The sequence below is a fragment of the Tremella mesenterica genome, assembly GCF_000271645.1.
Source record: "Tremella mesenterica DSM 1558 unplaced genomic scaffold TREMEscaffold_11, whole genome shotgun sequence".
Taxonomy (NCBI): domain Eukaryota; kingdom Fungi; phylum Basidiomycota; class Tremellomycetes; order Tremellales; family Tremellaceae; genus Tremella; species Tremella mesenterica.
This window is the reverse complement of record NW_006711235.1, coordinates 947,461-971,910: the sequence shown is the minus strand read 5'-3', so window position 1 is coordinate 971,910 and position 24,450 is coordinate 947,461. Positions and strand designations below refer to the sequence as shown.

The 24,450-nt window shown below is 44.4% G+C and overlaps 4 protein-coding genes across 4 annotated transcripts; 3 read left to right on the top strand and 1 right to left on the bottom strand.

Moving 5' to 3' along the window:
- Positions 1–247: 247 nt before the first annotated feature.
- On the bottom strand, positions 248–5,351 carry TREMEDRAFT_69844 (uncharacterized protein; the record flags this gene model as incomplete). The annotated part of the gene is made up of 11 exons (XM_007006882.1): positions 248–409; positions 507–789; positions 1,011–1,130; positions 1,482–1,634; positions 1,881–2,006; positions 2,353–2,556; positions 2,857–3,002; positions 3,603–3,857; positions 4,146–4,247; positions 4,355–4,683; positions 4,835–5,351. 11 exons carry the CDS (start codon positions 5,349–5,351, stop codon positions 248–250), a joined length of 2,397 nt encoding a protein of 798 aa, XP_007006944.1.
- A 164-nt stretch (positions 5,352–5,515) lies between these two features.
- TREMEDRAFT_45369 (uncharacterized protein) lies at positions 5,516–9,107 on the top strand (the record flags this gene model as incomplete). Its single annotated transcript, XM_007006685.1, has 11 exons — positions 5,516–5,804; positions 6,210–6,381; positions 6,463–6,544; positions 6,592–6,734; positions 6,896–7,157; positions 7,397–7,498; positions 7,544–7,659; positions 7,859–8,110; positions 8,332–8,449; positions 8,600–8,771; positions 8,883–9,107. Exons 1-11 carry the CDS (start codon positions 5,781–5,783, stop codon positions 9,105–9,107), a joined length of 1,668 nt encoding a protein of 555 aa, XP_007006747.1. The 5' UTR covers positions 5,516–5,780.
- Positions 9,108–10,957: 1,850 nt separating this feature from the next.
- On the top strand, positions 10,958–16,860 carry TREMEDRAFT_33759 (uncharacterized protein; the record flags this gene model as incomplete). The annotated part of the gene is made up of 7 exons (XM_007006628.1): positions 10,958–11,383; positions 11,690–11,753; positions 11,898–12,124; positions 12,358–15,249; positions 15,682–15,898; positions 16,096–16,381; positions 16,764–16,860. 7 exons carry the CDS (start codon positions 10,958–10,960, stop codon positions 16,858–16,860), a joined length of 4,209 nt encoding a protein of 1,402 aa, XP_007006690.1.
- Positions 16,861–19,305: 2,445 nt separating this feature from the next.
- Positions 19,306–22,954, top strand: TREMEDRAFT_33920 (uncharacterized protein; the record flags this gene model as incomplete). The annotated part of the gene is made up of 6 exons (XM_007006646.1): positions 19,306–19,807; positions 19,916–20,873; positions 21,192–21,505; positions 21,608–21,988; positions 22,169–22,484; positions 22,885–22,954. 6 exons carry the CDS (start codon positions 19,306–19,308, stop codon positions 22,952–22,954), a joined length of 2,541 nt encoding a protein of 846 aa, XP_007006708.1.
- Between the last annotated feature and the right edge of the window lie 1,496 nt (positions 22,955–24,450).

Genomic DNA, 24,450 nt, shown 5'->3' with positions numbered 1-24,450 from the left:
TGTAGAATTTGGAAGGCCTCGGCGTTTGGTCTAAATCTGGATACGTCATAGTGATGTTGACGTGTTTATTCGAAGATCTCTGCTTCCTACCGACGTCGAGATTCAGGATTGTCTCGAAAGGATTAGTCGTCCAGTACATAGACGTAGGGTGATGGGTCGATCTGGTGCGTGTGAAACTAGACCTCGAGAAAAACCAATGGAAGGAGGAAGAAGGATGACGTGCATTTAGTCCAAAATAGATAAATGATCAATCTTCTTCTATATCCATCGTACTCCCCTCATCTACGTACTCGTACTCTTCTCTCGAATCTTCCGTCCGACGGGTGGCGAGAGGCGTGGAAGTCGTTGATTGACCTGCTGGGTGGTGGACGTTTGTGTTTTCCGACAAGACTAAATTGTTTGTATTTCCCTGATGGTCAGCTGTCATATCAAAGCGATGAGCAGAGGAGACGAAGAGAGAAAGAGACTTAAGTAAGAAAGAGAGATTAAAAGAAGCCCAGACGTACTTTCGCAAAACCCAACAAATCACTACCATTTCCTAAACCGGGTGGTAATCCAGGTATAGTACTAGGATCTAAAGTTTCCATCTGTTCTTTCAACGCCATCTCCAACAGAACAGTAGCCATTGGATCTTGAGGTCCTAGACTTAATGCCTGGTGGTATAGTTGAATAGCACGACGAATATCACCTTCGTGATGCGCTACCATGGCCAGAGAGGCTAAGGCGGTAGGGGATAGAGGGTCAAGTTGGAGGGAATGAGCGTATGAGGTGGCGGCGAGGGTGAGTTGGCTGTCAGATTAGTTGATGTCATCCCTTCTTGGGTATTGGTGAGACAAATGATGATGAAGATGTGTTAGGTGTGAGTAGAGGGTGGAAGAGGCAAAGGTACGTCGACAGAAGGTGAGAAATTTATCTGATAAACAAATCCGGCGAGGCAGGAAAGGTGGGAGTGGCGAAGGAAGAAGTCGGAGTAAGAATGATACTGAGAACGGAAAGAAAGAAACACCCACCCCATACACCTATACGCATGACCGAGATTACAATGTGTAGCTGCCCATACAGATGCCACACCTTGCATCTCCTTCGCCATTTGAATAGCGCGTTTGAAATAGTTTACAGCTAGGGGATATCTACTTGTCAGATAGTCCTCCGGACTCAATCAGAAATCATGCGTATAGTTGGATCGCGGCACCATTATGAGGCACCGATGGGTACAAGATTGCCGACGAAGAAGGGTTTAACACAAAGATGACCCTTCGAGTAGATAGGCACCGTCTCGGGGCCGCATACCATCAAGGTGGGGAAGGTAATGTTGATAACGACAGGCAGTCTATCTTCGGGACGTATGACGAAATGAGGCGGGGCGGGGGAAACAAAAGGGTCCTCATCAAGGATGCGAAACATGCCGGGATCGCAGAGGAGACTATGTGCAAGAGAATTGAAGCGAGGGAGAGAACTCAAGTGAGGGAGACAGGACCCACTCTTCTTTGTTATAAGCCACCACACCTAATTCATTCAACAACAAAGGATCGGAAGGATCGAGTTTTTCAGCCGCTCGAAGGTATTCTTCCGCCAGGGTCGATGCGGCCAGTTGGAGGTGTTCCATCCCTATGAATAAAAGGGGAAGGTGAGATCTGTCTATATCAGCCACATACCCTTGAAGTGTGCACTTAGTCAATCCAAATCCTATAGATCATCACACAAGGTGTGCACATCTTGGGGTATTGGTTGAGGGGCCAGGGGAGGACCCAAGTGAAACACAAGGTCAGGAGGTAGGAAACCAGGTTGACTGGGTGGGGAGAGAAACACGCGAAGAGAGACAAGAATATATAACGAAACAAGATAAGAGTCCGGAGACAAGGTTAGAATCCGATATTCACCCTTGGAACAACCTCGCCGAAGTGGAATATGCAGTAATGGCATGATCATGTTCTCCTTCATATGCAAAAGAATGAGCGAATGCTATCCAAGCAGGAGCGAAACGTGAATCTATAAGGTTTGCTTTACTATTTCATCAGTTGACCTGCATATGACACTCACCGTAAACAGTACTGTGAATCTTAACAACGTCATACAAGATGTGAGGTCGAGTAAAGGTTCAATGTATCTGACCACGTCGCAAAGACATATGGGAATGGAGCAAAGGTTGGTTGTATCTGACAGCAACATGGTGACATATGGAAGCTCAAATAAAGTGTCATTGTAGCTGACGATACCGCAATGGCAGATGGGATTCGAGCAGAATTTCGTCACAAATGGCCAGATTGCAGACCAGAGACGGATACACAAGAATTATTAGGATGTGGTATGGAAACGGGAATGATGATAAAGGCTGTAAAACACATTACTCACCTGAAATACCTCCTGGCTTCGGCCCATCGTTTCCCAGAGAAATACCATAATCCCACAGCATACCAAGTGGTAGCAGCCGCTGGATCCTGTTCTACTAGATCATGTGCGAGTATGAACAACGAAGAACGAAGACGATGAATGTGGTGCATACATGCTAGATGGAGAGGGAGGGCTGTCGGGTGACCTGGCATGCGGGATAAGATTCTATGTATCAACGAATTCTTCTTCTTTGATAGATCTCGGTCTCTTCTAAAACACGTGATAACGCTTTTGTTATTGGTCCAGGATGACGAGGTTCAAGAAGGGGAGAGGAAAAGTGAGAGTGGGTGATGTTTTGATCACCAGGAAGAGATGTAAGAGGGGAACTTCAGCAACAGAAGATTGTCAATTGTCGAGAATATCATTAGCTCGAGAAATGGGAAACATAAACAAAGACATAGAACAAACGTTCCAGAGAGGTAGAATATGATCACGAGGTCAACGAGGAGTGGAAGTTTTACTCACTTCGTTGTGACAACAAAACAATCTTCCCATTTGTATCTCGCATATAACTCATCTGCCAATCCCACGAGAACATCACAATTGTTTCCCAAGGCATAAGTCGTACTTAATTCCGTTCTGGCTTTTGCGATTTCTTGAACGTGTACTCCCTGGTTATCAGTATCCTTGCTGCTTGTAGGTTCGACGATGTTCAATCTTCGTCATCACTCCAAATGTTCCACGATAACCAATTTTAATCATTACCCCCGTATCCTGCAGTATCCAATCTTCATCATCACTTTTCCACGCCATGCGAGGTCTCTCGTCCACTCCTAGAAGAGAATGCCGAGGATCTGAGGATCTCGGTATGGGAACCGAAATACGAAGTTGTTAAAGTTGACATTTCAGAAGTGAGATTGTCATGTAATGCAGATCCGGAGATCTCAAATCATATAAAAGGTTGAGAACCGTCATGTGGCCGACCTATGGATCGGTCTGGATATCGGACCAGAGTATCGTCTCTTCGTCTGCCATATGGGACACGCACGAGAAGGAATCGGGCAGCAAGGATTGACACAAGAGCAGTGGACCCGGAAAGACACGCAGAGAGATAGGGACACCCAGCGAGACGGAATGGCGATGGGGCGTTTCACCACCGGGTTTCAAGGGGTGGAAGATGTGTCATAGGGTCCGGTCACATACCAGGCAGAGCAGCAAGAAGAAGTTGGGATCTAGGAGTCTGAAATGAGAGAAATGAAAAGAAGACGAACCTTTTTCAACTTTGTCACATACATCAGCTTGACAAAATCCGCTTCTTCCTCTGTCAACTGATTTCTATATCCCAAACCATTGACAAACTCCCATTCTTCTTCAGCTGGCATCATACCACCTTCTATTAATTCTCGAAAAGCGTCGTAGTTCTTCACGTCGAGTATGAGAGCTTCTACGAAACTTTCTTTAGCTAATGAGAGGGAAGATAGTCGAAGGTGAAGTAAACCCCGGAGATGACATATGGATGAGTGGAGCTGTTGATCAGTCCATTTCCTTGACCAATCCTTTCCGCTTCCGCACACACAAACGAATACCATAACAGGTGAGACTGCTGTCGGTTTTCATGATGTGTTGAGCTCCAACTTTTGGATGGCTGATATTTGGCCGGCAGAAGGAGAAATAACGGGTAGGTGCAGAATGAGAGGCAATCGCGGAGGTTGATATAATCAATGGCGGCGCGACCAGTGTTATCAAAAGTGTCTGACGGAATACCAGATGAATGGATGTAGGTTAAGTGGTCAAGCAATCGGAGCGAGACGTACCTTGATACCCTCCACTGGACCGTTGTGTTCAGATGAAACAGTTTTGAAAGGATTAGATTCTCCCAGTAACTCTAAAGCTTCGTGATATTTCTCTTGATGGACCTTATCGTCAGCCTCCATAACTTTACTACTTCTCCACTGTCCAGCGACCGGATCGTACACTTGATTGTCGAAGGAGTGTAATGGGTAACGGGTCGAAGTCAACTCACCAAACACTGTGCTGCCAGATACCTACAAGCTAAACTCTCATCTACTAATCTCTCTCTCTTCTCCTCCCCAACCTTTTCATAAGTCCCATGTCCATTCATATTTCCCGTCATATCCTCTTGCGACAAACTCATAATCCGTTCTTTACTTCTTCCATTGACTCCTTGTTTGGTGGAATTAGAAGAACCATTCATATCCACATCACTGAGTGGTTCTCTTGGTGGAAGCTTGGGTCGAGATGGAAGAGGTGAAGTGAGAAGACGTTCGGCTCGGAGGTAATGACCCGTTAAGAAATGAGTTTGTGCCAGCCAGAATGCGTCATTTGGGTCGGCTGAATGTCAGCCAACTATCTAAGTGACTTCTTTACAGCCGTTCCGCACGGAAGTCAGAAGTCTACCTGCTTTTACCACAGCATTATAGAGAAGGGCACAGTGGTAATGAATCAGGATAGAGTATCGAGGATATGAGGTAATTCTACTCACCTGTCCAAGACAATATCTTATCACCCCAAAAAGAAGCCGTTTCATACAAATGTTGCATGATAGCATCATGTCTCCAAAGTCTCATAGAATCCACCATACTCCAAGTCCTTTCCTCCCCATCGTCTTCATCCACTACACCTTTCCCCTTTCCCTTATCCTTATCATTGATCTCATGGACCAGTCTGGACCTCACTCTTGTATGTTTGTCCTGAACGATGGTTTGTCTTGCGTTCCGAGTAATAGGTTTGAGACGTGGAGATACTTGAGCCATACCCTTATTTCCTTGCTCGGCCGCATGGCTCAAGGCTGCGCTGGATAAAGCACGTCTGGTGGGATAGGAGAAAGAGAAAGATACCGAATCACCTTCTTCCGGATCGAGGAGGGATGTAGGAGCGAGAGAGAAGGAATTGGAGAGGGATGATCTAGCTGGGAGACGACCGGGGTGTCTTCTTGATACAGGAGGAAAGGGGGAAGGGGAGTATGTCTCTGGTAGACCTGGATTGGGAGGTGTGAACATGATGCGGGTTCACTAAGATGTTGTGTAGGGGTTGGATATGGCAAGTGAGTGGGAAAAGTGGGAGGTGTTAGAGAAGAGTTGTATGTTTACGTAAGGATATAAAAGGTCCGAGCGCGGTGGAATAAACCTTGTTTTTGGGTGTTCATCCCTTTCATCCCAACACACTACTATCATCATCTACTACTACTACTGCTATCTATCACCTACACTACTATCACAACTGCTATCACCCACACTCAACTGCTCTGGTCATAGCTGACTCATCTGTGAAATCAACATTCAGATCTGTCCACCCCTTCCCCCGCTGTCGATTGGATCATCACCCGTCGAGTCATAGAGTTGAACTAGATCCTCTCCGTTTCAATTTCTTCTTCCCTCCCCAGAACCCTTTCCCTTCGCTCAGACTTTTCTTCCACCATACTCCATAAAATGCAGCCTCCTGGAATATACAACGTATGTCATCTTCCACTACCGCGTCTCGTCCCACCTCGTAGTCCCCTTCTCCTCCCAATCTTCGATCCTCTATAAACCTCCCTTTCTTCCTGTCTAAGACCTGTCCTTTCGCATGTGTTGTTCCTCCCCCTACTGGAAACATTCCTCAAATTCCATGTTTTTCACCTTATGAATAGTGTTTGAACATAGCTGATACTGTCCTTGCCCCATCATCCCAATTCCAAAACACATCTTTCCTCGCTACGTTTCAACCTGGATGGTGCAACTCAATGTCGTCTGCCGAATCGACCACCCATTCGTCATCGGTCTGGATGGATATACGACGCCTCCTTTAAATCTCGACTTTCTGGACTAATCTCGATACTTTACCTACCTTTCCTTCTGACATGGTTGAATTCACTACAGCATCACCGCCTCCAACCAGCCAACACGCAGACGATTGTACAGATTCAATCGGTACCAAATCCACCGAGCAGCAGGTTGAATGATCTGCTCGAAGCTGTCAAAGCTGAAGTGGAAGTGGCTGGAAGGGATGGACACGAGTGGAAGGCTCAACGTGACGAATACGAACAAAGGTGTACGTCGCTTCTCTTCAGTCGTCACTCCTACATATATGTCGATCTTCGAGTGGTGGCATGATGAAGGTGCTGAAGTCCAGTACAATTGCAAATAGGAGAATTGTCCATGGTCCGTCAAGCTCTTTATGAGTTAGAAGCCAATTACGCAAAAGCTAGAGACCAGTATGTCTTCAAATCAATTGTGGAAGAGAGTCCGTGTTGATGGAAAGATACGAATCGGAGATACAGCGACTTCGAAGAGAAATCGATAATCAAAGAGGTGGAACAGGAAATGGTACACCTCCTGTCCCTCCGAGGGAAGGAGAACCTTCAAGATATCCCGCCCTCACCGCGCCTCTCAACGGTGATAATGGTATGTGGCGTCCTTACTCTTCTTCGTCTCTTGCACCTCTTTTTCATCAGGTGTAATCACTTCATCAATCGACGAAGTTTCACCCATATACCGACTGTCAGTGCGTGAGACGCCGGCAGTGAATCCAGTCAAGGTGTCAGGACATCTGCTAATTACACCAGCCCGCACTCCCTTCCCACCTCCTGGCCTTCGACCAGGATCCACAGATCGTGATCTGGTCCGTCGAGGCCCGCTTCCTCCCCCTCCCACTTCGAGCGCCACCTACCAGCCATCTAATTCACCCCCTCAGATGTTGTCGGATCTTGATCCTGATAATGTGTCTCGGGAATTGAAGAAAGAAGGAAGTGATTGGTTTGCCGTATGGAGTAGTCAGAGTAAGAAACAGTTGGATGTGAGCTTGGTTCATACGTTGAACCATGAAACGTGAGTGGCTTCTAAAGACTTCACAATCATCCTCTCATCCTCCACGATCCCTAACGAGCCGAACTCCTCGTTCCTGGTGATGGCCTTCTGCAAGAACCCCATCCTTTGGCGTCTTCGCTCGCTGCACCAGCCATCTTTTTCTCCGACTGTCCCTGAACCCTCATTTTCGAGACCTTTGTCCAAGCAGTGACACTAAGGAAGGGCCGTCTCATTTGATAGAGCTTACAACTGACAAGTAGCGTCGTGTGCTGCGTGAAATTCTCGAATGACGGCAAATATTTAGCTACAGGATGTAACAGAACGGCCCAAATCTATGATGTCAAAGATGGTCGTAAAGTCTGGTAGGGTTCAACCGTCCTACACGAGAGTGATACACTTACGACCAGCGTATTGCTCGATGAATCAACTACGCGAACTGGGGATCTTTACATTCGATCCATCTGTTTCTCACCCGATGGAAAGTATTTAGCAACGGGCGCTGAGGATCGACAAATCAGAGCGAGTCAAATTTATATATCACATCTACGTTCGGCTCCCCTTCGTCTTCATCAACCGTCTGTCTGACATGTGTGATATAATCCCCCTCTTTTGTCTCCTCCCAAGTTTATGGCGGAAGGTCCACACTCCGCCTTTCACACCGTGTATGAGGAAGGCCTAGAGTGGACAGCCAGATCTTATGACGAAGGAGAGAATAAATGAAGATGTGATCGTCGCTCATATGCAGATCTGGGATATCCAGAAGAAACGTATACGTCATCTTCTCCAAGGTCACATGCAAGAAATCTACTCTCTCGATTTCTCCAGAGATGGTCGATTCCTCGTTTCCGGTTCTGGAGACAAGTCTGCACGTATATGGGAGATTGAAAAGGGTCAATGCGTGTTCGACTTGAGGATTGAAGATTTTATACATAATGAGACTGGACCGATAGATGCGGGTATCACCAGTGTTGCGCGTGGGTATAGTCTCCTTTTCTCTGTTTGTTTTGAATCCACACCCCCATCTGAATTTACGTTCCTTCTTCCACATATAGAGACTCACCCGATTTCATCTCTGTGCGTTTCCCGGGGCTCAGGTCACCTCCAGCGGTGATCCCTCAGCTTTTGGTGACCTTCAAGACGCATTGTGACGTCTTTGGGACATCTTGATTTCGGGAGAAATTCGGCTGATCAGTAGTCTCTCCAGATGGTAAACTCGTCGCTGCTGGGTCACTAGATACAATGGTCAGAGTTTGGAACGTCAACACTGGTCAACAAGTTGAACGTCTGAAAGGACACAAAGATTCGGTGTATTCGTGGGTCTTTCTTTTCCTCCTTAGTCAGCGCCTGCATTTTCAGGACCTCGACATGTATACCTGCCAAATCGATGTCCTTGAAAACATGGGTTTACCGCTACATATTGAAGTCCTGTGTGATCCATTTTAGAACATCAACTAACTCCCCAGAGTCGCATTCTCACCCGACGGCAAACTCCTCGTTTCTGGCTCTTTGGATCGTACCCTCCGAGTATGGGATCTATCACAGACTAAAAGGGCTGTGGAGAATGCCGGACCTGGGAATAAAGAGATGGTAGAGAAGGGGTTGGGTACTTGTCAAGCTACTTTGAATGGGCACAAGGTGAGTTGTTTTTCTCACTTCCTGATCAAACTGCCCACTTCTTGCCATCCTTCGGTCTCCATCTCTTGACCCTCCCCCGATTTAAGAACAAGAACGAGACTGAGAATTCAGGATTATGTCCTCTCCGTAGCTATATCCCCCGACGGTCAATGGGTCGTATCAGGTTCAAAAGATCGTTCCATCCAATTCTGGAACATCGTTTCGGGTCAAGTACAATTCATGTTACAAGGTCACAAGAATAGCGTGATTTCGATTGATTTAGCAAGAAGTGGAGGGTTGTTAGCTAGTGGAAGTGGGGATTGTCAAGCGAGGATTTGGCGATATGATGCTTTGTGATTGGGTCGGAAAGTTTAGAGATAATCATCGAGGGTTCATTAGGGATGTGATGGATGCTTTTGTGGTTGAATCCAACTTTGGATATGATCATCGATTTCCTCGTTGGGATGTTGTGGATGCTTTGTGAATGGTAGGGATCTCAAGATGATCATCGAGGTTTCACTGGGATGTGATGGAAGCTTTGTGAATGATTAGGATCTCAAGATGATCATCGGTATCACATTAAGGTGTGATGGGTTTTGTCAAGTTGCGTCTAGGGTCTTTGGGATGGAAGGAAGGAGGGAGGGAAGGGGGGAAGGGGGGAAGGAAAGTTAGACATTTTTTTGCACAATCTACATTGAATAATGATGGATCTCATGTTTGTCAATACTTTACTTTTGAATCATCTTAAGCTACCATCTTTCTTCTCTCGCTTTGACGGTGATTTTTCCCGATGATGGGTAGATCGTGAAGAACCCGACGTTGTGGAAATGGTTGTGAAGTCGTTTATTGACTTGCTGTTCAGAGGTTTGATCTGTGAAGTAAGGATAGGAGGATGTTACTTATCCTACTCGTACTTCGATAAGTAGTTGAGGAGCTCGAGCCTACTGTATTCATATTTCACGAGGGGTTTATCACTTTTCATCTTCGCATGCAACCAAATTATCAACCCGACATTAGTAACGTTCACAAAGTCCATTAGTCAACTAACCAAACATATTTAAATCAAAGAATAGTAATTCATGTTTCGATAAATTACTAATCCCCTTAGAGCAGTAGAGCACGGGCCCCCATTCCACATTTCACATTCCACATTCCATCTTTCACCCACTTTACTTATCCTCCCTATTCTACTATCACTTCCAACCCTACACCTTATACTCTATCCTCTCAGTCTTCTCACAACACTACCCTCTACTCTCCAGGTCGAAGTTCACACACGTCATCAAGAACGCCAACGCCGGAAGAAATAGGAAAAGGACGCCTTTGACAAATCGGCTTTCTATAAGAGAAGACATAGTGTACGGAGAGAGAGACTTTGAACATCATTTCTAGTCTTAACTCTTCTTCTCATACTCTTATTCATATCTATACTCATTATTGTATCTCTTCTCTCACTGGTCTATCTTCCCAAACTGTACACTTATACTCTACTCGTCTTATCTACTGAACACCGAGAGCGTTGGAAGCTTTCCATCATCGTTAGACATTCCGATCTTTCACTCGGTCAGTCTATTTGAAAGCTTCGAAAGGGTGGGATATCCAATTTTGTATTGAGATACTAGCAAGTAAGTTTATGTTTCTTGGTTTTTCATCATCACATTCTTTTAGGTCTTCCTACAAACTGCGATCTTTCTCCTTCATATTCAGTCTAGCGCTTCGTAGTTCCAACAATCATCACTTTACCCCCTCTACAATAGCCGATAAAATGATCTCCTTTGGTATAGTCCACCACCTCACCTCTTCTGTCTTTTCTAGTCTTCCATGGTGCCATGAAAAGATTTCACGGATTCATATGTCTTCATTCTGGGTTTTTTTGGGGGTTTCTTGATTTGTAAAGGGATAGTAATGATGATCCTGATGAACAGTCTTACGACCTTGTACAAGTAAACCTATACCATACATATTCGACTTTCCTGGAGAATTTCCACTTTCGACCATCACTTCGATTCAATCCCATACATCGTCTCATCGATTGATTAGAATTTACCTGAACTCGTGATAGAGCTTAACTTATCTTCTGTATCAGCTTCTACCACCTGATTTGCGACACGAATATTGGGCAAGTTGGATTGTTGCATGGGATGTACTCTCATACCATGTCTGGCGCTACGACTCAAGATCATCCACATCATCTTCCTCGTTTGGATATGGGATATGGAGGAGGAACCGGACAATTGGGTTGGTCTAATGGTCAAACCCACCAACCCAACCAACCTAGTCAGCCCCACCAACCCAACCAGCCTGGCCAAAACCATGGCGGACCAATAACCACCCAACAACCCCCCTACGACGCCGTTGCCGAGGACGAAGAACCCGCTTACTTTGTTCGTGCTCGTTTCGACTTTGCCTCCTCCGACCCTTCTGCTCTCAGTTTCAAAGAAGGTGATATCATCGAAGTCATCCAAATGCTCGAGAGTGGATGGTGGGATGGATTGTTGAATGGGAAAAGAGGTTGGTTCCCTAGTAATTTCGTCCAAGAAGTGGATGAAGATGAGATTCTACAAGAAGAAATGATGATCAATTCTTCACAATTACCCATTTCACCAATATCTCAAACTCACACACCCCCAAGAGTCACACCTTCATCTTCTCAATCTCAAATCTTCCCTCCACAGACCAATCGAATATCTCCACAACGATCTCCCCAAGCGAATACACTCAATAACATTCCAAGAGGAGCATCAGGACACGTGGAGAATGCCGGCATATCAAAACGAGTCGTACTTGATTCAAATCAAATCAACACCTCTCCGACGCGTCCTCTACAAAATGCCGATCCGATAGGGATTTCAGACAGTCACGAAACATACGACCCTGCCTTGAGGTTAGACCTTTTGAACAGTACTTACGATTGGTCTTCTCTCGGTCTTGACATGGAGCTGGGTGGAATGGGTGGATTAGATATGGGCGATTTAGCGAGAGAAATGATGAATGCTCGACTGGGTCCGGAAGAAGATGAAGAGAGTGAGAGGGATCTTGTTGCTCTTAACAATCGACAAGCTCAACGACAAATGTCCAGTTCTTCTTTTCAATCTTACTCGGATCAAGATAGGTTCCAACCTTCTTCCAGTGGAGCTAGTGAAGGAGTGTATGATCCGACAAGTGAGACTATGCTGGGGATTCAAGGAAAGAGAAGAGAGGATCAGAGAGGAGAGATGAATCTGAAAGAGTTTGGAATGCCTCCTCCTAGATCAGAAGAAGAGGGGGATACTTTACGACCAGGCAATCTTCAAGTGGCCAAGAATGAAGAGGACAAGAGGTTATCGTTGGCACCGGGTGATGCGTGGATCCCAAAGTTGTCGAATAATGGACAGGTGAGTTATTGATCTGCAAGAGTCCTTCCTTTCTTCTTCGCCCACATATCGTCATTAGATACAAATCCCTTTGACATGTCACTGTCAACTTGTAACTACTCATCCCTGCGTAGATTAGGTAGCTCGTTACTCTGGCGTCGAATGACGGTTTCGTGATCATGCCCCACCCATCACAATCACCTCGTCAAATGCTCCTGGCTCGCCTCGCACTTCTCGACGAGACTGACCCACAGATCACATACGTCAACACCAAGACTGGCGAGGAGTCATGGGATCTTCCATTGTCCATGATGTTAGGTGAAGAAGACATTTACGGTCCTGGTATGGAAGATGACTTTGGGGTCAATTACGATGAAGCTTTTGCCCTCCCTCACGCTCTACCAATCTCCTCCACTCCTTTACCTTCTTCCTCTCAACAAATTCCTGAACCTGAACAATTCTTACCACCCTCTCGATCCAAACTCCCTCAGAACTGGGCAGTCAAACTCAACGACGACGCTAGAGGATGGCAATATGTCAATCGTATCACTGGGGAAATCCGACAAGAACCTCCATCCGCTACTGAATCCATCTCACCCGATTGGCCGTCTCGATCTCAACCCCGTCTCAGCGTTTCTTCTCTACAATCCGCTCGTTCTTTCCGACCCCTCCGTCAATCCATCGAAATACAAAGAAGAGCGGTCCAGGATCTTGAACGTAAAACCCGTCACGCATTGGAAGTCTTATACACACCTCACAAACCTCCCACTCTTGGACGACTCACGGACGCTGTACATGACGCTCTGAGAGAGGTTCTCGAAGCTTGTGTAGCAGGTGCGGCAGCGGAAGAGGAAATGACTCGTGCGATGGATTTACAACATGAACCAGGTATACAAGCTGCTGCTCTACGAGAAGATGGAGCTGTTGAACTTCTCGTCTCTGCCCATTCTGCAGCTCTGGCAGGAATAAGAGAACTCATCTCTTCTTTCGGATATGTAGGCCCGATGGAGAAATTCGACGAAATGCCAAGACCTGCTTGGACGTCAGATATGACTTTGATCGGTTGTGTGGGAATGTTGAGTGCTACAGTACATGCAGCCACGATTTCGAAGAAGAGTCCAGAGAGCGGGTTGAGTTTATGGAGCGAAGTTATGAGAAGTGCCAGTAGGTTGAAAGATGTTGTTAGTAATCTAGCGGGAAATATCCTTCCTGGTCTGCCTATCACTCAAAGGGAAGATTCAGAAGGGAAACGGGTAGAAGCTTGGTTTGTAACTCCTCCAACTGAATTATTAGGAGGTCGTTATGGATTTGGGAAATCGGACACACTTCGTCCACTCGATCAAAGTATCATCACGGAAATTCGAAGAAATCACGACGAACTCGAAAACCTCTTATTCCCTCAGACATCGTCGGAACTCCCAGCATCATCATCAACAACGACAACGACAACTTCTATAAGTGAAATCATCCGACATCTCACTTCTTTCCTAAATCTAGTAGTACACATTGATATCGCTTCGGTGATCGATATCGAAGGTGACTCCACTTTATCCCCTCGTAAACCTCAATCTCAAGAATCATTCAACGATCTTGTTCTTCAAGCTCAAGCGGCATTGAAAGATTTGGATTTATGTCATCTTGAATTATCTTCCCTCTCTGGTGAACTACTCCTTCAACCTACTCTTCCCCCCAATGATGAAATTCTCAATATCTTTTCAGAAGATTTTTCTACTATCGCACGCGCCACTACGGCTCTTCTCGCCATATCTACCGAACAACTGGCACTAGCTCAAGATCCATCATCCGGACTTAAAACGAACATAGGTTCTAAATCTTTCCGAACGAAAAGGATTAGACCGGTATCTACCACCTCTACCATGTCTCGAATGTCCAGATCTGATTTAGGTACCAAACGAAATATAGTCAAAGGGTTGGATGAAGAAATGTTGGATAATGGTCAAATTGATGAATTACGAGATCGACCTGGGGAATTGAGTGCGAATGGAAGTCAAACTTCTTTACCTCATAGACATCAAACACAAGGACAAGTATCAGCCACGAGTAGTACTACAAGTCTAGCATATCAAAAGACCGATAGTGATTCAAGTAGTCAAAAAGGGAATAGAAGTAGTATACTTCGTGCTTTCAGAAGACAAAAACCTGATAATGAGGTTGATAAAGAAAATAAAACATCCATCAGGTCTAAACCTAATCAACCTTCTAGGAAATTAGCCAAATTATTAGGAGATGATATTTTCATCAATAATACCGTTCCACCACCCCATTCAACAAATCCACAAAATCAAAATCAACCTATATCAACTAATCCAAGTCAAAATCAAGCTTCTGAAACACCATGGTATTTAGGAGAAGATTATGAACCAAACGAAATTATATTCGATGATAAAGGAGCTGTTAAAGCAGGAACATTAAAAGCTTTAATAGCAAGATTAACACCACATGGTCATTTAGATACAGCATTCTTTCAAGCTTTTCTTTTAACATTTAGATCTTTCACAACTGGTCCTGAATTATTACAACTTTTATTACAACGATACGATCTACCAATACCCACTTCATTATCTACAGAAGAAATATCAGAATGGAAAAGATTAAAACAAAATTTAATAAGATTAAGGATATTCAACACTGTTAGAAATTGGTTGGAAAATCATTATCTAGAAGAAGATAATAAACTTTTAGATAAATTTGAATCTTTTTCAAAAAAGTTATCCGAAAATAATTCTTCAATAATGTCTAAACAACTTTCAGCTATCGTTCAAAGAAGAAGATTAGGTGGTGAGAATGATCATTCAAGACGTATAGTTTCAGGTGGATTAGTTTCACCTCCAGCACCTATTTTACCTAGACCGATGGGTAAGACATTGAGAATAACGGATATTTCTCCATTGGAATTAGCTAGACAATTGACAATAATGGAATCTCAACATTTTCAAAAGATTAAAGCTGTTGAATGTTTGAATAAAGCTTGGGCAAAAGAAGAAGGTTTAAAAGCTGCACCGAATGTTAGATGGGTCATTTTGACTGCTAATAGGATGGCAGGTTGGGTAGCTTTACAAATCTTAAGTTCTAGGGATGTTAAAGTTAGAGCTGGGATAATGAAGTTTTTTATACAGACTGCTGTTGTGAGTTGACGCCTTTTCCCCTTCTCCTTCTCCTTCTCATTTCTTTTCCCCTGTTCCTCTTCTCTCGCTTTTCCTCTTCTCCTGATTTCCCTCTTCTTCTGCTTTTTCTCTTCTCCTGCTTCTCTTTCTCTCCTGCTTTTCCTCTTCTCCTGCTGTCTCTCTTCTTCTGCTCTTCCCCTTCTCCTGCTCTTCCTCAGATTTGAGTTTCTCCTCAGCTATGATAAGATCCCATCCTCGAAAACATTGATGATCGTCGAATCACTAGAATTCATCCACTCTCACTTTCCCCGTCTCACAACACTTTCACTCATCCCACTATTACACAAACCTCACTTTCCCCCACGTCACATACACATTGGATAATCATCCACATGTCTCATCATCTTCTAAAGACCTCGTATCACTCTATAGAATGTATTCTCTGACACTTAGGAACTCCGAATGTTAAACAACTTCTCTTCAATGGCTGGGATAGTAGCAGGTTTAAATTCAGCACCTATAACCAGACTCAAAAGAACACAAGATCTACTTAGCGCAAAAACACAAGCTATGAAATCGGATTTGGATGGGACTTTGGATTCTACAAAGAATTTTCAAAATTATAAAGATATGTTGAAAGCTATAAATCCTCCTTGTGTGCCGTTTTTTGGTAAGCGCTTCTTTTCTCATTTCTCACTTCCCCTGGTCCTTGCATCTTTTGTGTACACACTGGATTTTCTTGCCACTTCTAAACTGATTACATCTCTTTCTTCCGTATCCACACTAATACCACCTCTCTCTACTCCTTTCTTCTCCTTATTCTTCAACTGTATACTCATCTCCCAAGAATTATCCACTAACACCCAGGCTTTTACCTATCAATGCTCACATTCGTCGAAGATGGTAACAAAGACATCTTCCCATCACCTTCTGAAAACCCACCAAAATCACCTCTTATAAACTTTTTCAAACGTTCACTCTCTGCAGAGATATTAAGAGATATACAACAATATCAAAGTCAACCTTATAACTTGGCAAAATGTACACCTGTTTATAATTTCATTCAACAAGGTTTGGAACAAGTTGAAAAAGCTGGGGATTTGTATGAAACTAGTTTGGTTTTGGAACCTCGTGAAAGGGATGAAGAGAGGATGTGAGTTTATGTTTGTGTGTTTTCTTGTGGTTTTCCTTCTTTGCCTCATTTCCTTCCGTATTATCCTATCTGTATGATATCTCTTCTACACTTTTATCCTCATTTTCGTTGAATTTCTCTCCCACTTCTGCTCTCATGGTTACAGAGGAGAACTACGTGTGTAGAACGATATCACCTTTACCCATCCCACGACATGTGGAAGGTGAATGGTGATTGGTGAATGGTGGATGGTGGATGGGCGTCTTTACAAGGGTCGGAAATCGGTTGATAACTCATCCGATCATCCGATTTTTATGGCGGTGGCTGGTAAGGGTGGTCGGGTGGTTGGTCGACTCTTGTTCATGTGATTTGATCATGATAAAAGTACACAGGCTGATGACAGAACAAGAATGTTACATGATTCGGTGAGTTATGAGATTTCTTCTTCCACCCTTCCATCCCTTCTTTCATACCATTGCATGTCCCCTTCGATACATTGATGGACGTATGACATTTACTAACTCCTAGGGATTCATCTAACCATTGTGTTAATGTATCAAACGACAAACAACATACCACGACGTGACACGACAAGATCGATTTTTATTCTTTATCCCATCTTGACCATTACCATCACTTTCAACTTGCTCGTTCTCAGTCACGTCACTTTCAACTTGCTCACTTCCAGCTACGTCACACTCAACCTGCTCGCTCTCATCTACGTCACTCTCAACTTGCTCACTCTACCCCATGTGTATAGAAGAGAATAAATGTGGGATATCTTGTAGTTTAGATGATATGTACAATGTTCTTGCGACTTGATTGTCTTGCTACAGGAGTACATGCTACATGTTCCATGTCACACACTTTGTCATGAGATAGTTTTTGCATTGATATCCCTAGTAAGTCCAGTCTACAATTTAGCAATACGAGTAGGATCGTAGGAAGTACTCTACTTCTGTCACTTGATCCTTAAAGACCTGAACCATGTATATCAAGTAGATCAAGTATGTATTCTTCCTGCATTTTGTGCATTTGTGCATTTTGTGCATTTGTGCATTTGTTCAGGGTTGATGTGAATGTATGACGTTGTCTTATGTTCAACGTTTACGGAGATGTACCTGGTTAGCTGGTAGCGTTGTGAATCGGAGAATTTACCTTATACTTGCACAGCTACTCGTACTTACCCACAACTACCACCGAGGTCTTTGAGTCCTAACCGACGGTCTCAAGATATGCTTGTGTGATTTCTGTCAAACATCTTTTTGATATTCTTTCTTTTAACTTTACACTTGTTCGACTACTTGTCTCGTTGTCTCTTTCATTGAAGATCACTTTAGTGGGATCGTTCTTTCATTGAAGATTACTTTAGTGGGATCGTTCTTTCATTGAAAAAATACTTTAGTGGGATCGTTCTCTCATTGATAGATTACTTTAGTGGGATTGTTCTCTCATTGAAAAAATACTTTAGTGGGATCGTAGAAGTAGAAGTAGAAAGTAGAGGTGGGAAACAGTTATGATTTGATAGATAGTTGGTGGTTAGTTTGTTTTTTCCTTCTTTCGCTACGGCTACGGCTACGTCACGTCTTCTCATCTCAAGTTAATTCCCGCCTTGCACCAGCCTCCCTTAGTCTACCCTACTCTGTACTATCCTACCACTGCCATTCTCTCTTCAGATGTACACTATCCCCCCTCCCCCCCTCCCACTCCCAAGATTGATTGGCGTGTAGGCGTAGGGCGTCACTACGGCAAGGGTAGACGAGGTCTGTGCTCTTTGTGTCCCCCCCACCCATTCTCTCTCTCTCACTCACTCACTTTCCATACTTCTCTTCCTCTCCTTCTTACCCCTCTTCTTGCTATACTACATCACCATATCCGTATCAACCCTTTCCCACACACACACATGTTCCCGTGATCCCCTTGACCCGTTGATAGATATCATTCAACCAACCAATTCAAAAAACACCCACACAACGCCTCTTTCAATTTCACCTACCCTTGTCTTCTCCCCCCTCTCCTCACCCCGCAGCCTTACTTGGATATCTCAAAAGACTTAGAGACCTCGGAAAACTTACATTCTCTTCATACACGACGCGTCACTAACCACCTTCAGAACCTCAAAAACTTTCCAAAAACACATGACAACAAGTTGACTGTCAATCCTCAAGGTGAGTTCCTTAAGTTACCCGTGGCCGTGGACCGTGGGAGTTTGTGACTTTTTGAAATGGTTCTCAAAGGTGGTCTCATGTACTAGTAGCCATCTACAATACTACAATACTATACACTTTACATTTCTTCCTCGTCATACATTTGACATTTGTTCTACTTGTACCCAAATCCAATTGATTGTCGATCATCTCTTTGACTCTGTCACTCGCCCCTTCCCCTCCTCCTCTCCCCCCCTCGCCCTTTGCTTTGCACTTTCCGCTTGGCGAATTGACCACTCTCAAACATCCTTTGCTTGTTTGTACCATCATCTCAATCCTTCCCCCCTCCCCTCCCCTGACCGTTTGACCTTTGTTCGCTTGGACTGACTCCTCAGATCACTTTTCCTCATTTCTCTTTCTCATTCTTTCATCATCACTATCACTCTCTCACTTTCCATCACTCATCCCTACTTGAACAACTCAACCATCTCCGACGTGACGAGTATCACACTTGTTAATATTCTACACGAGTCAACCTTGAACAATTGACACTGACACAAGTCTCACTCGCACTGCCTCGTCCTAGCCGCGTAGCCGATACATACATTACGAACCACTGGGGACATCATCATCATCATCATCCCCCATCTTGACGACGAATGAGAACATAATATCAATTCATCGTTTGTAAGTCTTTCAACCCTTCATTCTTTTCCAATCCACCCATCACGTCCCATTCTTTCCTTTGTCATTTCACACTCCACTTTCCTCACCTCATTCGCTGACAGGTAGAACACCATGGCGGCCGTCATGCATCCCTCTCGACCTTCGATGGATCGTTCTTCTTCTTTCGAACATCCACGTCCTCGTTCATCTGCTTCATTCTATGACCGTCCCCCTTCCCCCATCCCTAGACCAACAACTCATACGCGTACTTCCTCTTCCTCTTCTAATTCACATTACTCTCAACCTTTTCCAAACTTTTACTCTCAAACACCATTCAATCAAACATGGTCTGCCAACCCTCAACCGAATTCTTCTTTTTACGCCACGCCGTTTCACGGTTACGCCCACCAACCCGTGTTTCACCAACCGCCGGGACACGATTTCCCTGCTTGGGCGAACGCGTATCATCACATGGTCATGGCCAGTGTAGCCAACGGCGCTCATCCCGGTGGAGTCACACCACCACCTACTACTGAGTATCACGAACATGAACGTAGAAGGACTAATTCAGGTCCACAACAATACCCTAATCCTTCTCTTCAATATTCACCACAATCATCACAATTTCCTCCAGGTAATTATTTCGATCAACGTCCAATCACAAACGTACAAGCTCAACCACAAACATCCAATCAAACACCTATACAACTTGATAAACAGGAGAAACAAGAAAGATTACAAGGATCAAAAATGGCTCAATCTGTAACCGCCCAACCTTTTCATCCTTATAAACGAGGACCAACTCATCGTCCTTCGAGAGAAAGTATGAAATCTAATCAAACTGCCAATGTCATCACTTCCAGTCTTCCTAGATCAGTATCACAACCTACTTTACCAACTTCATTCGACCAAAGAACTCCTTCCCCCGCTCCCACGTCCACGCGTCAAGACTCACGCAACAACGGAAATGTGGAACCGGCACCTCGTACGGCATCCCCCGCACCTTCTCCCCGCGTTAACAACCAAGAAGAACGTCGACCATCTGTATCAAACGCCAACGCCAACGTCGTCACCACCACCGCCACTAACAACACCCAAGATAAATCCACTCCATCATCTAAAAATCCAACAGTTAGAGTATCCACTCCACTCCATCCAGGTCCAATCACAGCAGCTACCAATACTCCTCAACTACGTCCTTCGCCACTATCACAAACCTCCCTCACCGCCTCTGCAGAACCTGAAAAGAAAGGTTTCAAAGGCATGTTCAAAAGGAACCTTGATAAAGATTCTTCACGAAAAATGTCAACACCACCACCTTCAACACCCGCTGTCAAACCAACAACAGCGTCACAATACAAAGCTCTCCCTCTGACTCCTGCTGGTTCTCAACCTCATACAAAGATATCCGCTTCACCAGCTGAATCTTCTACTTATTCCGCTACACCTCCAACGACCCCACCACAGGAATTGGACCCTCCCAACGCACCGTTCTCGTATGACAATGTCGCTGCTATGGGTAGCGAATTGTCTTTGGCAGAGACGGAAAGGACTGCTACGGCTCAGAAAAAGGAAAAGAAAAGTTTGTTCAGGATGAAGAACATGAGTACGGATAATATTTCTTTATCATCTACGGTATCTTCAGCTAGTATGATGATTCGGAAAATGGGCAGTTTGGGAAAATTGGCGAGACGGAACAGGTGGGTGATAGTTTTTCATTCTTCTGATCTCCTGATGTGTTTACTCCTCACTTGTCCTCCCTCTTACTCCTGGCTTTTACTTTTCTCAGATTCCCTCTTTCGTCGAGCCCTTCTGGAAGCTCTTTCACTCCTTCATCAACCTGGCTCTTTCCACAAACTATGACTCTCTTTGGCTCCCGCTCTGAAGTGTCATTCTCATGATCATCTCCCTAAGTCTGACATGAGATTACCTCGATGAGAGATGATCATGTGGATACTCAGCACATCTGCTCTGAGACAAGAAGGGTCCATCTGCGAGTGTTCACCACTCACCCCCAGTCTCATGGGTATCTCGAAAATCTTCAAAGATCGACCCAAAGACGAAGACGGTGCACTTCCCGAACGTGAAGTGAAGAAGGAGAAGAAAGGCAAGAAGAAGAGTAAGGGCGAAATCGTCCCTGCTGCCGTATCACGTCTCACGGCCGAAGCGGAAGAAGATAAATCTCTGGCTGGACTTTCCCCTGCTGCCAAATTAGCTCGTCAACATACTTTACGATCCAAAGCCGAAGCTGAAAAACGCAATCAGAACCTACCAACGGGTGAACCAGCATGGGATAATAACACGACCACCAGAACGTCGAAATCTTCACCAGGTCCTGTTCTTCCTCCCGGTGCTTCTCATGAACAAGTGAATGTTGGCGATCTTCATTCGGGTGTTCCAGTGACATCAAATGTGGGTATCGGTGGGATTGGAGGGACAGGTGGTCCAGAAGTTTTACATATCTTACCTCGATCCAAAGTCGTTCAAGCTGTAGCGGTCAGCGGACAGGAATACGATAGTGACAATGATTCCTCTGATGGTGAAACGATAGAGGATTTAACTGCTACGATGGGTAAAGCTAGATTATCAAGTACATCGGAGAATGAGAGGTTTTTAGCATTATGGGGAAACGCCATAATCGATAAAGGTTTGGTACCGAAGAAGGGGATTTTGAAAGTCACCAAATCTCAAGAAGATCTCGAAGCAGCTGCTTCACGTCAAAGATCAAACTCTGCCACTTCAGTTCCCACTCCTTTGATCTCATCTTCCCTTTCTCGTGCACCTGTCGATCCTACCAAATTAGCAGGTTTAGACGGTATAACCATCGTTCATCCTTTTCCTCAAAAAGAAGTCTTGGAATCTTCTAATATCTTTCAACATGAACAAACCTTCAACTCCAACCAACGTGGTCAATATCAAAACTCACCTCGAGAGCAATCTGGTCAACCCAATCAACCCATCGTCAAAGATCAATCTTCTCAACTTGGTCAACCAGGTATAGGAGTCAGATTCAATAATCAAACGTCAACTCCAGATCGACAAACTTATGCAAACGTAGTGAACAATACATCGGATAGATCGATATATTCAAACGTTGCTGGAAACACTTCAGCTCCCGCGTTAAACTTTTTACCTGGACAAGGTAAACCTATAACACCAAGAAGTATGACGGCACCTGCTAAGAGAAGATTGGTCTGGGCACCGGAATGCGCGGTTTATAGTACTTATGATGCTGGGACATATGATAGGAGGAGTGAACCTGCTACTTGTAATAGGTTGACACCAGAGTTGGCAATGTCGATCAAGCAGGAGTGAGTTTTTTCCCCCTTATTTATTCTGTTCAATGCTTCTAATTCATCCCCCCCATCCCTCCCCACCCTTCCTCATTCTTTGAATCTGCTTTCTCAGTTAAACTTCCCCATGTATCTTTCGTTCCCCGTATACTCTTGGTCATGTAATGTACTCTTCGTTCCAGTAAGGTTTTGCCTGAGAAGAGAAAAAAACAACTCAGCGTGAATGGGGCGAGGATGGTAGATCGTTTCCCCCTCCCACCTATCATCCCATACCGGTGGATTTCAGGGTTATCCCTGGGTCGGCCTTACACTCAATGTCGAACCGTTCATACTCTCCTCGCTGGTGTCTCGTTGTCTTTCACATTAACGGCGCTTCCGTTTGAATTCGAGACCATGGCAGGACTGAACTGATACACAGATTAAACGCTTTCAAACTTGAAATGGATGTACATCCTTCTTCCAGAGTTCATACTCATTACTTTGCATGAGTGAGTGTTTTCGTCTTTTTTTTCGTCTCACATCTCACATCCTGTGTGTCGTCATTTTCCTTGGTCAGTTGGAAATCCACCATTCGACCATCCCCACCAAATCCTTTACCTCCCATTCCTCTCGATCCATTCTGTCTCCCAGCCGCAACTCGATCTCTTCTCTTCTCTTCTCTTCTCTTCTCTTCTCTTCTCTTCTCTTCTCTTCTCCTCTCTTCTCTTCTCTTCTCTTCTCTTCTCTTCTCTTCTCTTCTCTTCTCTTCTCTTCGAAGTCACCTAATCAACCGGACCCGCTGACCCACAGTCATCAACTTTGTACATAATCATCTAGTACACTTACACCCAAGAACATCAGATTACAGAAGAACCATTTTTTTTTCTCTATTTTTGCATATCCCTTATTATTCTCTCTTCACATACCACGTATAAAACACAAAAAAGAAGATTTGTATCGTCCCCCCCCTTCCTTTCCTCCTTTTGACGTATCTGTGCATTAGTTAGTCTGAATTGATATTTTTCCTTGGTTTGATGCATGCATTGCTATGCGCTGTGCGATATCACCTTGAGGTACCATCTGCTGATACGGTATCCTTTTGTAATCATCACGGTCACTCCTTTTGAAATCATCACAGTCATTCGTGTTGATGAGTGTCATTCACTTGACTATGGTTCGCCATGAGAACGAGTCGCGGGATGGGGTGAGGTAATAATGGACGACACTCGGTCTATACTCAACATGATTTGATCTTCTGAGTGAAAGTGTGTTAAGTGATGAGTTCTGATTTGTTAGTACGAGTAATCCATTCCCATTTGTCAGACTGACAGGAGGAACTAAGACGATGCATGACATTGGAGATGGAAAGGGAATTAAGACTAGATAATATTAGAGATGAAACTCGAAGTTCAAATTACATAGACCGGATACGTACTGTATTCTTGGTTTAAAGGGTAAGTTGGACATGTCCGAATTCGGGTATATATGTATTCGCACTTTTTGTCCAGCTACTACCGACAAGCTCCATTCCGTATGCTTCGACCTGATCCTACTACCGGCAAAGTTCATTCGGCATTTTTCCACCCTTCCACCCGATCCTACAACCGGCATATTCTACTAAGCATCCTTCTATCAGAATCTACAACCAAAATAGTCTATTCTACAACTCTCGACTTGGACTTTGTTTGGGATTCTTCCATACTGTACCAGTGATATCTATTGACCCGAATGAGTTGATATTCATCAATCTTGCCAATTTATGTTTACTCGAGTTCCTAACTTTCGACAAGATTCGGATAGTTTTCAATGTCCAAAGATATGGAAATAATGGAAGAGTTTGTATGTAATCAAATATATAGTGCCATGAAGAATACCACATGGATGAATTGTATCAAGTATGTTCAGGGAGTGAAGGAGATGATGCGATGTCGAAATGATTATACCAGTACTCTACCCGTATGGTCATATGATTGTACAGAGTGAAAACGGGGAATGAAACAATAAG